The sequence below is a fragment of the Budorcas taxicolor genome, chromosome 16 (genome assembly GCF_023091745.1).
Source record: "Budorcas taxicolor isolate Tak-1 chromosome 16, Takin1.1, whole genome shotgun sequence".
Classification (NCBI taxonomy): Eukaryota; Metazoa; Chordata; class Mammalia; order Artiodactyla; family Bovidae; genus Budorcas; species Budorcas taxicolor.
The window spans coordinates 13,179,055-13,194,771 of NC_068925.1; the positions used below are offsets into that span (position 1 = coordinate 13,179,055).

A 15,717-nucleotide genomic window follows, 5' to 3' on the forward strand; every position below is an offset into this window, starting at 1 on the left:
CAGAGCCGGCGGGCGGAGCCCGGATCTCCAGGGCCGCGGTTGCTCGTCCGTCGGCTCGCTGAGGCCCCCGCACTAGGACCATGTACTGGCGCCGCGCAGCGCTGGTGGGGACTCGGCTCGTCCCGATCAGGAGCAGCTCAGCGGGCCGGTTTGAGGGGCCAGCGGGAATTTCGGGCTCCGGGTAAGCGGCTCTGCGAGCAGCACGAGCTGGACGTGGCTGTGCGGCCTCGCTGGGGTCTGGACCTAGCGGTGGGCGGAGGCGGCTTCTTCCCGGGCGCTCGGTACGCCCCGAGTCGATCGAACCGCTGAGGCGCCTCGGAGAGCGGGAGGCCGGGAAGGGACCGAGAGAGAAGGTGCCTTAACCGCTCTTGGCGATTTCGGGACCACGTGATCTTCAGATTGCACAAGCCTAAGTCTTGCTGGCTTGAACCTCCCCTTCTCCTCGGTTACTAGATAAAATACAAGATGCCCTAATAAATTAGTATTTCAAATAAACAGCGAATAATGGTTTGGCTTAAGTATATTCCAGATATTGAACGGAACATACGTAGGCTAAACAGTTATTCGCTGTTTATCTGAAATTCTAATTTAACCGAGCGATCTGCATTCTCATTTGCTAAATCTGGCTCCTGCGGCAGGAAGTGGAAGTGGCGCTTTCTACCAAATGGCCAGGTCTTCGAGGTTGGACGGTGTCGCCTCTGGCTCGAGCGAGGTTGGTGAATACCCGCGGCCCCGAGGCCTGCGTTGCGAGACCGCCTCCTCTCTGCCCGCCTCACTCCCGTGCGGCCGGCCGGGGCTGTCCTTCCATCTCGCCTATCTGTACATTCATCCCTCTGTCTGGGACGTTATTCCTAACTCCTCGATCTGTTAACTTCTGCCAGTTTTGCAAGACTCGAGGAGCTCCTTGATTAACCTTCTCTGCTAAACTAGAAACCCCCTCCAGAAGGTGCCAATCACATAGTGTAACTATTTGACAAGTCCTGGAGGTTCAGTGGTGTTTTTACAGTGATACTATCCCTTCGGCATTTCAGCCCTTTAGCACATAGTACGGAGAGGGCAATGGCACCCCACTCCAGTACTCTTGCCTGGAAAATCCCATGGATGCAGGAGCCTGGTGGGCTGCGGTCCATGGGGTCGCTAGGAGTCGGACACGACTGAGCGACTTCACTTTCACTTTTCACTTTCTTGCACTGGAGAAGGAAATGGCAACCCATTCCAGTGTTCTTGCCTGGAGAATCCCAGGGGTTGGGGAGCCTGGTGGGCTGCTGTCTATGGGGTTACACAGAGTCGGACACGACTGAAGTGACTTAGCAGCAGCATGTAGTAGGTGTTCCATAAACGTGGCATGGCTAGTGGCTACTTCATTAATGGAGAAGAGAAACGTGTATTGAACAACTTACTTTCTTTTTCTTTTTCTTTACAACTTACTTTCTTGACTGGGATTGGAGAAAAGTGCCTTCCAGCAGCTTTCTCTTTTCTTTGGCAGGGAAGGTGACGTTTCAGAGTACACCTTCCACTTCCTCTTAGTAGGAAAGGAAATATGGTCTTAGAAGGTCTATTAGAATTCCTGCTTCTAGAGTAGATGCAAATAGTAGGTGCTTTGGGAATGCTAATTAAGTGTTGGAACTGAGATGAAAAGGATGTGTTCTCTTAGTTAATAAGACAAATAGATTGATGTGTTGTTCCACCTAAGCTCCTACTTAGGTCCACACCTTCATCCTTTAACCTCCATTTTCTTTCCTGAAAGCTAGATAGTAAATGATGTAGGCCTTTGTGATATTAGTAAACAAATACTTTGACAATGCTATTTTGTACAGATAGCAAGTAAAACTTTTCTCTTTCATATGTTTGGATATATATTTGCATATTGGGTTGCTCTGAATGGATCTCATCTGATATATTGTCCTTAATGTTTAACTGCACTGCTCTTTAAAATTCATTTTAGGATGGGGAACAGCACATCATCTTTGGGAAATGCAGCAGCTGCTCCTGTGAATCAGATCCAAGTGAGTGATGGGGGACATGTAGGAAAAAACTTTCCTTGTTGGAAATAGAATTGTCATACATATTTAATATGCTTATCCAAACTTGACATAGTCTAGAAAATTAATTACTAAGTTAATATATTTTTAAATCTGCTATCAAAATCATGCATGATACAAAGAAGTTCTGGATCGTTTTCTTAGTTTTTTTTTTCCTCATAAATAAATTTATGAGATTTATTCTTTTTTTGGCTGTGCCAAATTGCTTGTGGGATTTTAGTTTCCTGACCTGGGATCGAACATGTGCCGTCTGCAGTGGAAGCACAGAATCCTCACCACTGAACTGCCAGGGAAGTCCCTATGAGATTTATTCTTAAGGTGCCTTCGCTCCTCTAAGTTGGGTCTATGATGCTGACTGTTCTTTCTGTCTCCCCCACCTCAGGTTTCCTGTTGTTACCAGTCAGGGTGCCTTAGCCAGGCATACTGTTCGTTTCTGCCCCGAGAAGCTGTTTCTCCAAAACATAGAACCTAGTTTGCAGTAGTTACTCTGTGACTGATCCTCTCAAGGATACTGTGCACTGCTGTGTTCTCTTGTGTTTCTCTTGCTTGAACTGCAAAGCCCAGTTAAGTCTGCCGCAGGAAATTCCTCTTGTGTGTATGTTTTTCTACCCCTGCAGCCTACTGCTGCTGCTGCTAAGTCGCTTCAGTCATGTCCGACTCTGCGAACCCATAGACGGCAGCCTATAGGACATACGTATTTCTCTGTCCCTCACCACCAAACACCACTACACACAAACAATTTCTGCCTTTGGTTTATTTGACTACAAAAATATTCACTCACAGCTGCTGAATATAACAGTAATGTTGGAGACCTGTTGTGAGGGATTGCTTCTTTTAAAATAAGAATAGGAAACCATGAGGAACTTCCCTGGCATTTCGGTGGTTAAGATTCCATGCTTCCACTGCACGGGGCACAGGTTCAATCTCTGGTCATGGAACTAACACCTCGCAATTTGGCCAAAAACAAACAAACAAACAGAATATGAAACCATGAAATATTTAGTAAGGACAGGGTTGAGAAAATGTGAGAAGAAACGTTCAAGAAACTGTGACACTGTCATCCTGAGTTTCTGCTCATTTTGGAATCTCTCAGTTCAGTTCAGTTGCTCAGTTGTGTCCAACTCTTTGCAGCCTCATGGGTTGCAGCACGCCAGGCCTCCCTGTCCATAACCAACTCCCAGTGTTTGCTCAAACTCATGTCTATTGAGTTGGTGATGCTATCCAACCATCTCATTCTCTGTCATCCCCTTCTTCCTTTCCCAGCCTTCAATCTTTCCCAGCATCAGGGTCTTTTCAAATGAGTCAGTTCTTTGAATCAGCTGGCCAAAGTATTGGAATTTCAGCTTCAGCATCAGTCCTTCCAATGAATATTTAGGACCGATCTCCTTTAGGATGGACTGGTTGTATCTCCTTGCAGTCCAAGGGACTCTCAAGAGTCTTCTCCAACACCACAGTTCAAAAGCATCCATTCTTCGGTGCTCAGCTTTCTTTATAGTCCAACTCTATATGACTACTGGAAAAATCATAGCGTTGACTAGATGGACCTTTGTTGGCAAAGTAATGTCTCTGCTTTTTAATATGCTATCTAGGTGGGTCATAACTTTTCTTCCAAGGAGTAAGCGTCTTTTAATTTCATGGCTGCAGTCACCATCTGCAGTGATTTTAGAGCCCCCCCAAATAAAGTCTGACACTGTTTCCACTGTTTCCCCATCTATTTGCCATAAAGTGATGAGACCAGATGCCATGATCTTAGTTTTCTGAATGTTGAGCTTTAAGCCAACTTTTTCACTGTCCTCTTTCACTTTCCTCAAGAGGCTGTTTAGTTCTTTTTCACTTTCACCATAAGGGTGGTGTCATCTGCATATCTGAGGTTATTGATATTTCTCCTGGCAATCTTGATTCCAGCGTGTGCTTCATCCAGTCCAGCATTTCTCATGATGTACTCTGCATATAAGTTAGATAAGAAGGGTGACAATATATAGCCTTGATGTACTCCTTTTCCTATGTGGAACCAGTCTGTTGTTTCATGTCCAGTTCTAAATGTTCCTTCTTGACCTGCATACAGATTTCTCAAGAGGCAGGTCAGATGGTCTAATATTCCTATCTGTTTCAGAATTTTCCACAGTTTTTTGTGACCCACACAGTCAAAGGCTTTGGTGGAGTCAATAAAGTAGAAGTTGATGTTTTTCTGGAACTCTTTGCTTTTTCTATGATCCAGCAGATGTTGGCAATTTGATATCTGGTTCCTCTGTCTTTTCTAAATCCATCTTGAACATCTGGAAGTTCACGGTTCACATACTGTTGAAGCTTGGCTTGGAGAATTTTGAGCATTACTTTGCTAGCATGTGAGATGAGTGCAGTTGTGTGGTAGTTTCCGTATTCTTTGGCATTGCCTTTCTTTGGGATTGGAATGAAAAGCGACCTTTTCCAGTCCTGTGGCCACTGCTGAATTTCCCGAATTTTCTGGCATATTGAGGGCAGCATTTTCACAGCATCATCTTATAGGATTTGAAATAGCTCAACTGGAATTCCATCACCTCCACTAGCTTTGTTCATAATGATGCTTCCTAAGGCCCACTTGACTTTGCATTCTAGGATATCTGGCTCTAGGTGAGTCATCACACCGTCGTGGTAATCTGGGTCACGAAGATCTTTTTTGTATAGTTCTGTGTATTCTTGCCACCTCTTCTTAACATCTTCTGCTTCTGTTAGGTGCATACCATTTCCGTCCTTTATTGAGCCCATCTTTGCATGAAATGTTCCCTTGGTATCTCTAATTTCTTGAAGAGATCTCTAGTCTTTCCCATTCTGTTGTTTTCCCCTATTTCTTTGCACTAATCACCGTGGAATCTCTACATCACTATTTGTCAGGGCTTCCCTGGTGGCTCAGATGGTAGAGAATCTGCCTATGATGCAGGAGACCTAGGTTCAGTTCCTGGGTCAGGAAGATCCTTTGGAGAAGGGAATGGCTACTCACTCCAGTATTCTTGCCTGGAGAATCCCATGGACAGTGGAGCCTGGTGGGCTATAGTCCATGGGGTCTCAAAGAGTCACATGCAACTGAATGACTTTCACTTTACTACGTTTCAGCCTCTCTCTCTAAATTTATGGTCTCGGGTGTCTCTAACCTGAGGCAGCACAGTGAGAAAGGAGCACTGGCTTTGGTTTTGGGACAGAGTGGGTGGAATCCCATCCAGTGCTGTGAAGTCCTCAGCCTCAGTTTTCTCATCTGTAAGATGGATTCAGCAGTATATCTCTGGCCTGTCTAGCTCTCCCTGAGATAGACTTCTGTAGCAGTAAATATTGAGAGTGAGCAGAAGAGAAGCATGGAAATAGATTTGCATACACATAGACTCCTGAGAGTCCCTTGGACAGCTAGGAGATCCAACCAGTCAGTCCTAAAGGAAATCAACCCTGAATATTCATTGGAAGGGCTGATGCTGAAGCTGAAGCTCAATACTTTGACCACCTGATGTGAGGAGCCAACTCATTAGAAAAGACCTTGATGCTAGGAAAGATTGAGGGCAAGAGAGAAGGGGATGACAGGATGACGTGGTTGGATGGCATCACCAACTCAGTGGGTATGAATTTGAGCCAACTCTGGGAAATAGTGAAGGACAGGGAAGCCTTGGTGTGCTGCAGTCCATGGGGTCAAAAGAGTTGAACATGACTTAGTGACTGAACAACTGAACAGACACTGACTTGGAACCCTTCTGACCCCCGAGGGCATATGTTTCTTCTGAACCACTTTGTCCTACTCTGATTTTTGACCTTCATCTTGAAGGTGCTGCTTATGACTTGCACTAGGACAACCTAGCAGATGCTAGATCTGTCCATTCAGAAATTCCCGAAAGACATTGACATGCACAGAGCTCAACAAACTTCACCCGTGAAGTTGTGACGCAGATGCACAGCGAAACCTCAGGGTCTTTGTGACGAAGGCAGGCAGGATAGCTTCCAAGGCTAATATAGCTTCCAGGCTGATGTTAGAATTGTCAGGAATGTTTTTCAGAAAGTTTCTGACCTCTGCCTCAGACCCACTGAGTCAGCATGTCTGGAAGTAGCTTTTACAGGAACAATGAATGCTGGAGAATATCTTATCAAAACAGTGACGACAGTTTTTTGTTTTTTTTTTTTACTATAAAGATATACAAGGAAGGAGTGGAAGTTGAAGGGAAAAACTATTGTGTATACCTGGATCCTTGAAAGCCTTACATTTTGAAGAGAACTCATACATCACTGGGGCCTCAGGTGTCACTGGTGGTAAAGAACCTGCTTGCCAGTGTAGGAAATGTAAGAGACATGGGTTTGATCCCTGGGTCAGGAAGATCCCCTGGAGAAGGGCATGGCAACCCACTCTAGTATCCCACGGACAGAGCAGCCTGGCAGGTTACAATCCAAAGGTTTGCAAAGACTCAGACATAACTGAAGCAACTCAGCATGCATGTGTACGTCATTTTTCACCATTGAACAGTAAGGAAGTGGGTTGATCATTTTGTAAAATATAAAAATACTGAATCACCATGCTATACACCTGAAACTAATATAATAATGTAAGTCAGTTATATTTCTGGAGAAGGAAATGGCAACCCACTCCAGTGTTGTTGCCTGGAGAATCCCAGGGACGGGGGAGCCTGGTGGGCTGCTGTCTATGGGGTCGCACAGAGTCGGACATGACTGATGCGACTTAGCAGCAGCAGCAGTTAGATTTCAATGTTAAAAAAAAAGCAAAGAAGGGAATTCTCCAGTGGTCCAGTGGTTAGGACTTCAGGCTTCCACTGCCAGGGACATGGGTTCATTCCTGGTTGGGGAGCTAAGACCCCATAAGCCGTGTGGTTCAGCCAAAAACAAAAAGCAAAGAATGGTTAAGATGGTAAAAAAAAAAAAAATTTTAAGAGACAGTTAAGTAAGGAGTTAACTCCTGAACACCTGAATATTTGAGTAGTATGACAAGAGATTAAGTATCTGGGCTGTGGACTCAGACTTGTGCAGGTTCAAATCCCAGCTCACCCGCTTAAGAGCTGAGGACCAGGGTTAAGTTATTTACCCTCCTCTCTGCCTCAGTTTCCTCATGTATGAAGTGGAGGCGATGATAAAGACCTATCTCAGGACTGTAGTGAGGTTTAAGTGAACTAGTGAAGGTAAAGTGTTGAGGATCGTGTTGGCACACAGAAGTGTCTGCTGTCTATGAATTGGCGGTGATTACATGCATTATTCCTCTGTGCCAACACTTTCCACCCATCACATCCCTTTTCCCTAATAATGTTCCTTTGTCCTCAATCTACAGATGAGAATTAGATGACATAGGCTGAGTCTGAGCCCTGAATTGTGAGGCTCCAAAATCCATACCCTTCCTACTATATCATATATCTCCTGTATCATGATTCCTTTCTGAGAGGAAATGTCTAGAATTAAAATGATCTTTTTGTTTTCCTTCAGGAGACCATTTCTAATAATTGTGTGGTGATTTTCTCCAAAACATCCTGTTCTTACTGTACGATGGCAAAAAACCTTTTCCATGACATGAATGTTAACTATAAAGTGGTGGAATTGGACATGCTTGAATATGGAAGTCAGTTTCAAGATGCTCTTCACAAAATGACTGGTGAAAGAACTGTGAGTCCATTCCCTGCATTGCTTTGCCCCAAAGTGGGTGGTGAGCTGGGTCACCTTGGGCCTGTGTCCTTGTGTAGGGAAAAGTGAGCCAGACATACTCTGAGAGATTCGTAGACCAGGAAACAACAGAGTTCTGTTTTTAAAAAATTTTTACCATGTGTGTGTGTGAGAGTTTGTGAAATGGGTGGGTTAATGGTGTTGGCGTGAGTGGTGGTCTATAAATGGTTGACATCCTCCTGGGACTTTTTCAAGATGAAAGAATTCTTCTTTTCTTACTTGAACAGTGCAGATCAAGGGTGCTTCATTTTCTGTACTAATAAGAGTGCTTTTGGGCTCTGTGTTTTTAGATTCTTGAAAATCTGAGGATGTTCCCATAATAATAGAGGAAATTCCATGGTTGTCCAGTAGTCAGGACTCTGAGCTTCCACTGTAGGGGACTGGATCCCTGGCCAGGCAGAATTAAGATCCTGCATGCTGCATGGTGTGGCAAAACAAACAAACAAACAAACCCAAAAGAACAAAAAAGAAAAATAATGGCAACATTATTTTTCCTTCCTGTTTATATGTGCCATTTTCCTATTTATATGTGCCTGTTAAGGAGTTAATAATGTACTCTTCCCCTTTAGTAAACAGTGGTAAGAAGAACCACTTAAACATCATTAATCATTAGAGATTGCTGATTGCTTTATTTTGCCTTTTATATGCCAAACTGATGAGGAGAAAGGGATTGAGAGTCAGTTTGTCCTGGGTTTAAACCCCAGTTCTGTCACTTACTTTGTGATCTCGGGCAAGCTCCTGTGCCTCGTTTGCCTCCAAAATAAGACTAGAAAATAGTACCCACCTGAAAGGTTGTTGTTTAGACACTAAGTCTGACTTCTTTGCGAGCCCATGGGCTGCAGCTAGGATTTTCCAGGCAAGAATACTGGAGCGGGTTGCCATTTCCTTCTCCAGGGGATCTTCCCGACCCAGGAATTGAACCTGTCTCCTGCATCGGCAGATGGATTCTTTACCACTGAGCTAACCAGGGAAGCCCCACCTAAAGGGTTGAAAATTTTAAATAGGTAATTATCAAAGAGCTTTATATAGTGCTTTGCCCATAAAAGCACCCACAGAGTAGCACGTATTAGGATCCTGTGAATGGCTTTATACTTCTGACACCCAGGGTGATATCTAAACTTTTGTTTATCCAACAGGTACCACGAATATTTGTCAATGGAACTTTTATTGGAGGTGCAACTGACACTCATAGGCTTCACAAAGAAGGAAAATTGCTTCCACTAGTTCACCAGTGTCATTTAAAAAAAAGTAAGAGGGAAGAACTTTAGTGATGTAAGTGCATATAACTTTTGCTAGTAATATGTCACTACATATTTAAAATGATATTGCCTGATAATGTCTTTTAAATATTTGAAGGTGTTTTAAATATATGAATTATCTTCATGAAAAGGTTGTAAAAAATAATGAGCAATAAATCACTGTGGAAACATCTTATTTGCCAATTCTTCAGTAAAAAAAGATATTTAAAACTGAAGGAGCAGATAAAAGGTGACAACCTGGACAGACGGGCATCTGGAGTGCTGCAAGGACAGTCCTGTGGGTCTAAGCAGCTGCCCAGGTGACATGCCAGTCCCAGATGACCAAGAACTTTGGTCTGATTATGCAGGGAGTTGTTGCCAAGCGGAGGATTAACAGAAGGACTTTTGGGTGGGGGGACGTAAGTTTTCAGTTAAAAAAAAGCATAATTGTTACTGGGAATGAGGGTTTCAACATAAATTTTGGGGAGACACATTCAGTCCATAACACCATAAATTATAGCTGGATAAAAGTCTTAATATAAATCTAAGGCAAAACTAGGTTTTGGCAGCCGGACTTTCCAGAATCATAGGTTAGAAAGAAAATGGTGATTGTTTTAAGAAAAAGTATGATCTTTTTGGGGGGGTCTTTGATTTTTAATGTTAAGATCTAAAAGACTAACTGTTTAATATTTTTTTAAAAAACAGGCAATCTTTCCCCCCTCACTTTTACCACTCATCAACTTAGACATGAATTGCCAAAAAATTTAACTGGGAAGCTGAAAAGCTGCTGGGAAAAAAGGGATTTTTAAAATATATTTGAGTTTCACTGTTTACTAATACTAAAAAAAATACTATTTGAACAATTTTTTTTTAAGGCAAGTTTCCCAATTAAGGTTTAAAATAAAGTTTAGTTTTGCTCATCTGTGAGGAAATATTTAGTTGATTCCTGAACAAGGCAGGGACTGGGGCTCCGAATACCACCTTGAAAACCCAGGTGTAATTTAGAAATCAGCCCTCCACACCCTCAGATTCACCCAGTTACAGACTGTCTAGTACTGCAGCATTTATTGCTGAAAAAGCCCATGTCTGAGCGGACCCACAGCGCAAACCCACGTTCCGAGGGCCGACTGTAGTTCGTGATCTTCCTTTCTCCATTCAGCTGTTCACTGCCGTCTTTAGATGGAGAACTCTAATATCGAATGAATGTCTATAAAGTTTTGGTGGGTATACTTGTATGTAGTTTCAATTCTTATGTTCTCTTCAATTCCTATGGCTCAGATCTTAGAACTTATTATTTTTTTTCTTAGAACTTTTAATATGAACGTTTGATGGGAATTCAGAGAAATCTCTGTAGATTGGCACTTAGAATATTTTTATTTGCATAGCTGAGTTTTGGTGTTACCTTTTCCCAAAGGCAACTTTTATTTTCTAGTTTTTAAAATTTTGTAGTTGAAGTATCGTTGCTTTCCAGTGTTGTGTTAGTTTCAGGTATAAAGCAACGTGATTCAGTTGGATTATATACCTGTTATGTATGTGTGCATGTGTATATATATATTTTTTCAGATTCTTTTCCCTTATAGGTTATTTCACAGTATTTAGTAGTTCCCTGTGCTATACAGTAGGTCTTGTTAGTTAACTACTTTATATATAGTAGTGTGTATATGTAAATCTCAAATTCCTAATTTATCCTTTCCTTCCTCCCAAAGGCAACTTTGAATAATTTTTTTCCCACAAAAGAATCTTTTTTTAAACTCTTTAAAAAATGTATATCTTTATTAAATGTAGTTTTGATTCTATAATTAATACCTATTGAAAAGAATCCTCAAGCACCTATTTTAAATAAACATTGAGGCATTTCAAGACCAGTATTAATGATCAAACCTTAATTTCATTTTATTTAACTATTATAAGATTGAATATTCAAATACTGTAAGATTATAAAATGTAAGGCCAAGAGCCTTACATCTTGTAAGCCATGCATGCTAAGTCACTTCAGTCATGTCCCACTCTGTGGCCCTATGGACTGCAGCCTGCCAGGCGCCTCTGTCCATGGAATTCTCCAGGCAAGAATACTGGAGTGGGTTGCTGCGCCCTCCTCCAGGGGATCTTCCATTGAACCTGCGTCTCTTGTGTCTAACCTGCATTGACAGGCGGGTTCTTTACCACTAGTGCCACCTGGAAGCTTCTTACAAGGCACATAATAACCTTAAAATTCTTCTTTCAAGAAATAAAGACAAATACTTGATGTGCATAGAGTTTATTTGGTACCTCTATCAAATTCTACAATAATACAAGTGACTAGAAACAGTTCACATTGTGCCCACCTGCACTCGATGTCTAAAATGATTTATCCAGTATGGGTTTTGCAGGGCTACACAGGAGAGTCCAGATTTCACAGTATTGGTGGAAACTATTTTGTCATGAAACAAATTTCATACATTAGTGTTTCATCCATTTTTCTATCAGAAGACACCAGAATTACATTGTTAGATGTGTTATTTACAGTGATAACTTGGAAGACTCAACAGAGTATCAGTGGGTTTCTAGGAAACCCCCGCCCCTCCTTTCAGGGTCCTTTTCCTTTAAAATGGAATGTGTTATAAATCAGACTTTATATACTTTAAAGCACCAGCTTGACAATTTAAAGTTTTCTCTCATTTTTATAAAATATTCCTGCTTTAAAAGGCAAAGTGAATGTAAAAATGTGAGTGTAATTAAACATCACTGGCCTGGATACTTCTTATTGCAACTGTTTACAACTGTATTCACTTCTTTGAATGAATTGGTGGTAGGCCTGAAAGAATATATTTGCCTTTTGTCTTGAAAAATTCCCTTAAAAAATTAATCATTTTTGGAACTGTACAACTTTATTTTTCACTCAGAGTGTTTAAATATGCAGCTTGGTCCTTGGAGATCATGTTACATAGAGTCCAGCTTCTTGGATAATTTGTTATACAAAACAATAAAAAACCTTAAACTATCACAAGGTATTACTGATGTTAACAGTCATGTATGTATAACACATCAGTGTCCTAGATTATCCTGTTAATGGGTGCTTAAACAACTAATGTACAATCAGATTTAAAACTTGTTAAATTTCCATTCTTTATGTAAAAGAGAAAGCTGTAAAAGAACCTCAAGTTCTATACTTTAGAAATACTGACACTATTAAGGCATTACTTAATGAACAGACCCTAAGCAAAGTATGTATGCCTGTGTTAGAGAGCTAGTCATATTTTAAGGCAGTCAGAAGGTTCATTTTTTCACTTTAAGGCTCTTATATACTTCAGTTTTACTCTATGCAGGCATTAGTCTGTATCATTTAAATACTGAGTGGTCAAATACGGAAATCAAAGCCTTTATATAAAGAAAATGGAGATTTTATAACTAGATTATAACAGTTCTTCCCCAGCCAATTTTTTAAAAGCTGATTTCATATATCTCATCCCTTAGGAGAATTTCTTCATTATCAGAAGCTGACCATAAAAGGAAGAAAATATAATTCAGATGCATTACAAGTTATGTCTAGTCACACCATTCCAAATTACATGCAGTCCATCTTTAGCAGTGCAACAAAAATATTTTTTCTCGGTTACTATTCATTAATTATATAATATCTTTGATTTGGCCGTGTATAGATTCTAAACAGTTTGCATTGCAAATATAGCTTAATAAGCCATTTAAACAGAGGTTTCAATACAATGATTGTATTGATATAATGGTCCATCAATTTTGTGGTAATGATACATAAAATAGCAAGGCTTTAACCCCATTTACTACCCTTAACAATCCAAGTGTTCATTAAGTGAAACGTATCTAACTTACTATTTCTTTTGTTCATGTAGAGATTCTGATAGCTTCTAAAAGCAGAAAAATTTAAATATATTTGAAAATGAAATATTTTCACTTCTGTTCATAAAATTACTATAACATGGTGGTACTAAATTAAATAGAAGCAAACAGAAAACTTTTCTTAGGCTCAGAAATATCTTTTATATGTTTTCATTGTATTTACAAAATTAATTCTCATCGAAAATAATCACATTAATTTCAGTCAGAATTCTGCAACATATCTCCTAAATTCATGTTTCTTTTTACTGATTTCCCATATAATTTGGTATTTTCAGAGTTTAGGAAAATGTGTCATTTATTATAATTTCTATTCAAACAGTTAAGTTTAACTACATTATTAGTTATCTTTTTTAAAAATTATTAGTTTTCTACATGAAAAATACTACCATAGGATTAATTTTTAAATAAACATCATAATAATTTTTCAAAAGTAAATAAAACACTTACCAAGTAAAAAAATGTTCAATGTGAATACAAGTCTTATTTATAAGACCTTTTATACTACAAGCCATGTATACAGAAGCATCGTCAAGTACTTGGTAGACCAAAGATTTTGTGGGTAGTCTTTATAATTATGGAAATATGAGCACTGAGATGTGCTACTTTCTGAGAGTATCCAGTTATTTATTTTTCAAAGAGTGCTTTTTCTAAGAGCCAGGTACACTTATAATTGCAAACAAAGGCTGAATAACTAACCCTACTCAAAAGGCCACAAAATTTCTGCATACAGCTTATATAAAAGTTATACAAGTTAACTTGATTGGGAAGATAATTTATCAATTTGATTATTGTTCTAGGAGACATGCCTGTTATTAATTTGAAAAAAAATGTGACCTTAACTCTATGTGGAACAAAAAGCACTCTGCAAAAGATGTATCCCAAACCTAATACAGGTGACTTTCTTGTCATTCACGTTATTACTCAGGTAGAGCAGGAGTAGAAAAACAAAAGACCAAAATGTCAGAAGAAAGGAATTTTAAAAGGGAAAAAAAAGGAAAAAAAAAAAGAAAAAAGGGAAAAAGGTATAGAAGTAATCTTTCAACAAATAAGGGACTAGGGAGCAGGTATATGGGATATACTAGATTAAATTGCATACGGTAAGTACACCTAACTAGTTCAACTTACCTTTTTTTCCTAATTCTCCCTTGTGCATGTTTCCATTGCAGCTATCTGACATTTCTCTAAAGGGGTTTATCGCCATAACAAATCACCCATGTAGACAAGACTAGAAGTTTTCATTTTTGATTACTTACTGTAAGGGCCTTACTGAGAAATGTGTGGGTACCTTTAAGTCAAATTAAAATAAGTGTAGTAAGTGATCACAATTATTTTCCTTTATTGTTTAGATGTAGCTTTATTGTGCTTCTAAAGATGCTTCTCATGTAACTGTCAGATCCTCACATAACTTTAAATTTCCCAAATAACTTTAAATTGCTTTGCAGAAAAAAAGCCTGATTAACTGATATTCTATCATGTATAGATTTACCTATTATTTAAAAGGTTATGCAAATGTTTCTAAGACCATCTTCTTATTTAGAATATGAGTTTGTTTTTTAATGGGATCTTAGACTTGGAATATATTACTACTTTCTCTTATCAGAGAATGATGACATTTCCCATTCAGAACAGGAAGTGTTTAAAAAAATTACTCAGCTTAATGAGCTGTTTTTCTAAAACACTTTATCTTTCAAAACGTATACCCTATTAAAAGTTTTAATTTTAAAGAAGTTCTAATTTGTATTGCAAGCCCTCTTCCCAATTTTGACTTTGATACAGATATAAATTCATTGATTCTTCTATGATCCAAGGATTAGATATGGTACTTTTTAAGGAGAGCAAAATTGAACCACACAGGTTAAACTGGTTGTCTCCAGTCACACAGTTAAGTTAGAGTGAAAGAGGCTCCAGAGAGATGACAGTACATCCCATTCACTGAGCATTTTCCTCACCAATATTCCCATAAGATTATCACTAAACTAAACAATACGAGACAGTGTTCCTAAGTGGAATTTCCTAGAAATTTCAATTAACAAGGAAAGGGTAGGATTATAAGATTAGTTTTTGTTTCTACTAATTAAAACTATATCCTGAAAATATTTACGTATTTTCTGGGACATAAAGTTTATTTTTCTTAGGGTTGTTTTTTAAAAAGCAACATTTTCCTAATCAGCAGTAATGCTAAAAGTAATTCAGAAAATAAAACTTCTTTATTACTTGAGAATATTTTATTCATAATGAGGTAAAAGTTTTTATTTTTTCTATATGACTATGTTATATAGCAACAGGTTATTAAGATATTAATTGTGCTTGAGGGTCACTATGAACTACAAAAGTATACATGTTCACAACTTCTCTGTTTTTCTACTCCTAAAGCAATCATGTATATACATTAATTATTTCCTAATACCTAAAAAGATAAAAGTCTTGAATAATTCTATCTTATCCCTTACTCTTGTAAGTAAATGTCTTCCCACAAAGTGGTACTTTTTAAGGATAGCAAAATTGAATCACACAGGTTAAACTAGTTGTCTCCAGTCACACAGTAAGTTAGAGTGAAAGAGGCTCCAGGGAGATGACGGTACATCCCGTTCACTGAACATTTTCCTCACCAATATTCCCATAAGATGATCACTAAACTAAACAATACAAGACAGTGTTCCTAAGTGGAATTTCCAGTGAACACTGGAATGAGAATGAGGAGGCCATTTCTAGATCTATGGCTCCAGTGTCACACTCTCTCAGACCTCGGGTTCCTAGCCTAAGTCAAAAAAACTACCTTTTACATTTCTAAGGTTATTTCCAGCTCTAAAGCTCCATATTTGAAATAAAGCTACCTTGTGTGGTGGTCTTTAGTTTTCTTTCTCAAATCTTAACATTTAATAGACTTTTCTATGTGACTTCAAAAAGGCCAC

General features: G+C 39.3%; 1 protein-coding gene across 3 annotated transcripts in view; it reads left to right on the top strand.

The window, feature by feature from the left end:
* Nucleotides 1–15,717, top strand: part of GLRX2 (glutaredoxin 2) — a 20,401-nt gene continuing 4,684 nt past the window's right edge. For 2 of the 3 annotated variants that reach the window (XM_052653739.1, XM_052653738.1), the window contains exons 1-4: nucleotides 1–181; nucleotides 1,946–2,006; nucleotides 7,482–7,658; nucleotides 8,852–8,987. In XM_052653739.1, coding sequence (XP_052509699.1) covers nucleotides 81–181; nucleotides 1,946–2,006; nucleotides 7,482–7,658; nucleotides 8,852–8,983 — 471 coding nt within the window. In that variant the 5' untranslated portion in view covers nucleotides 1–80 and the 3' untranslated portion in view covers nucleotides 8,984–8,987. Of the gene's footprint in view, nucleotides 182–1,945; nucleotides 2,007–7,481; nucleotides 7,659–8,851; nucleotides 9,146–15,717 lie in introns of those variants that run through there. The other variant, XM_052653737.1, reaches the window with a different exon arrangement.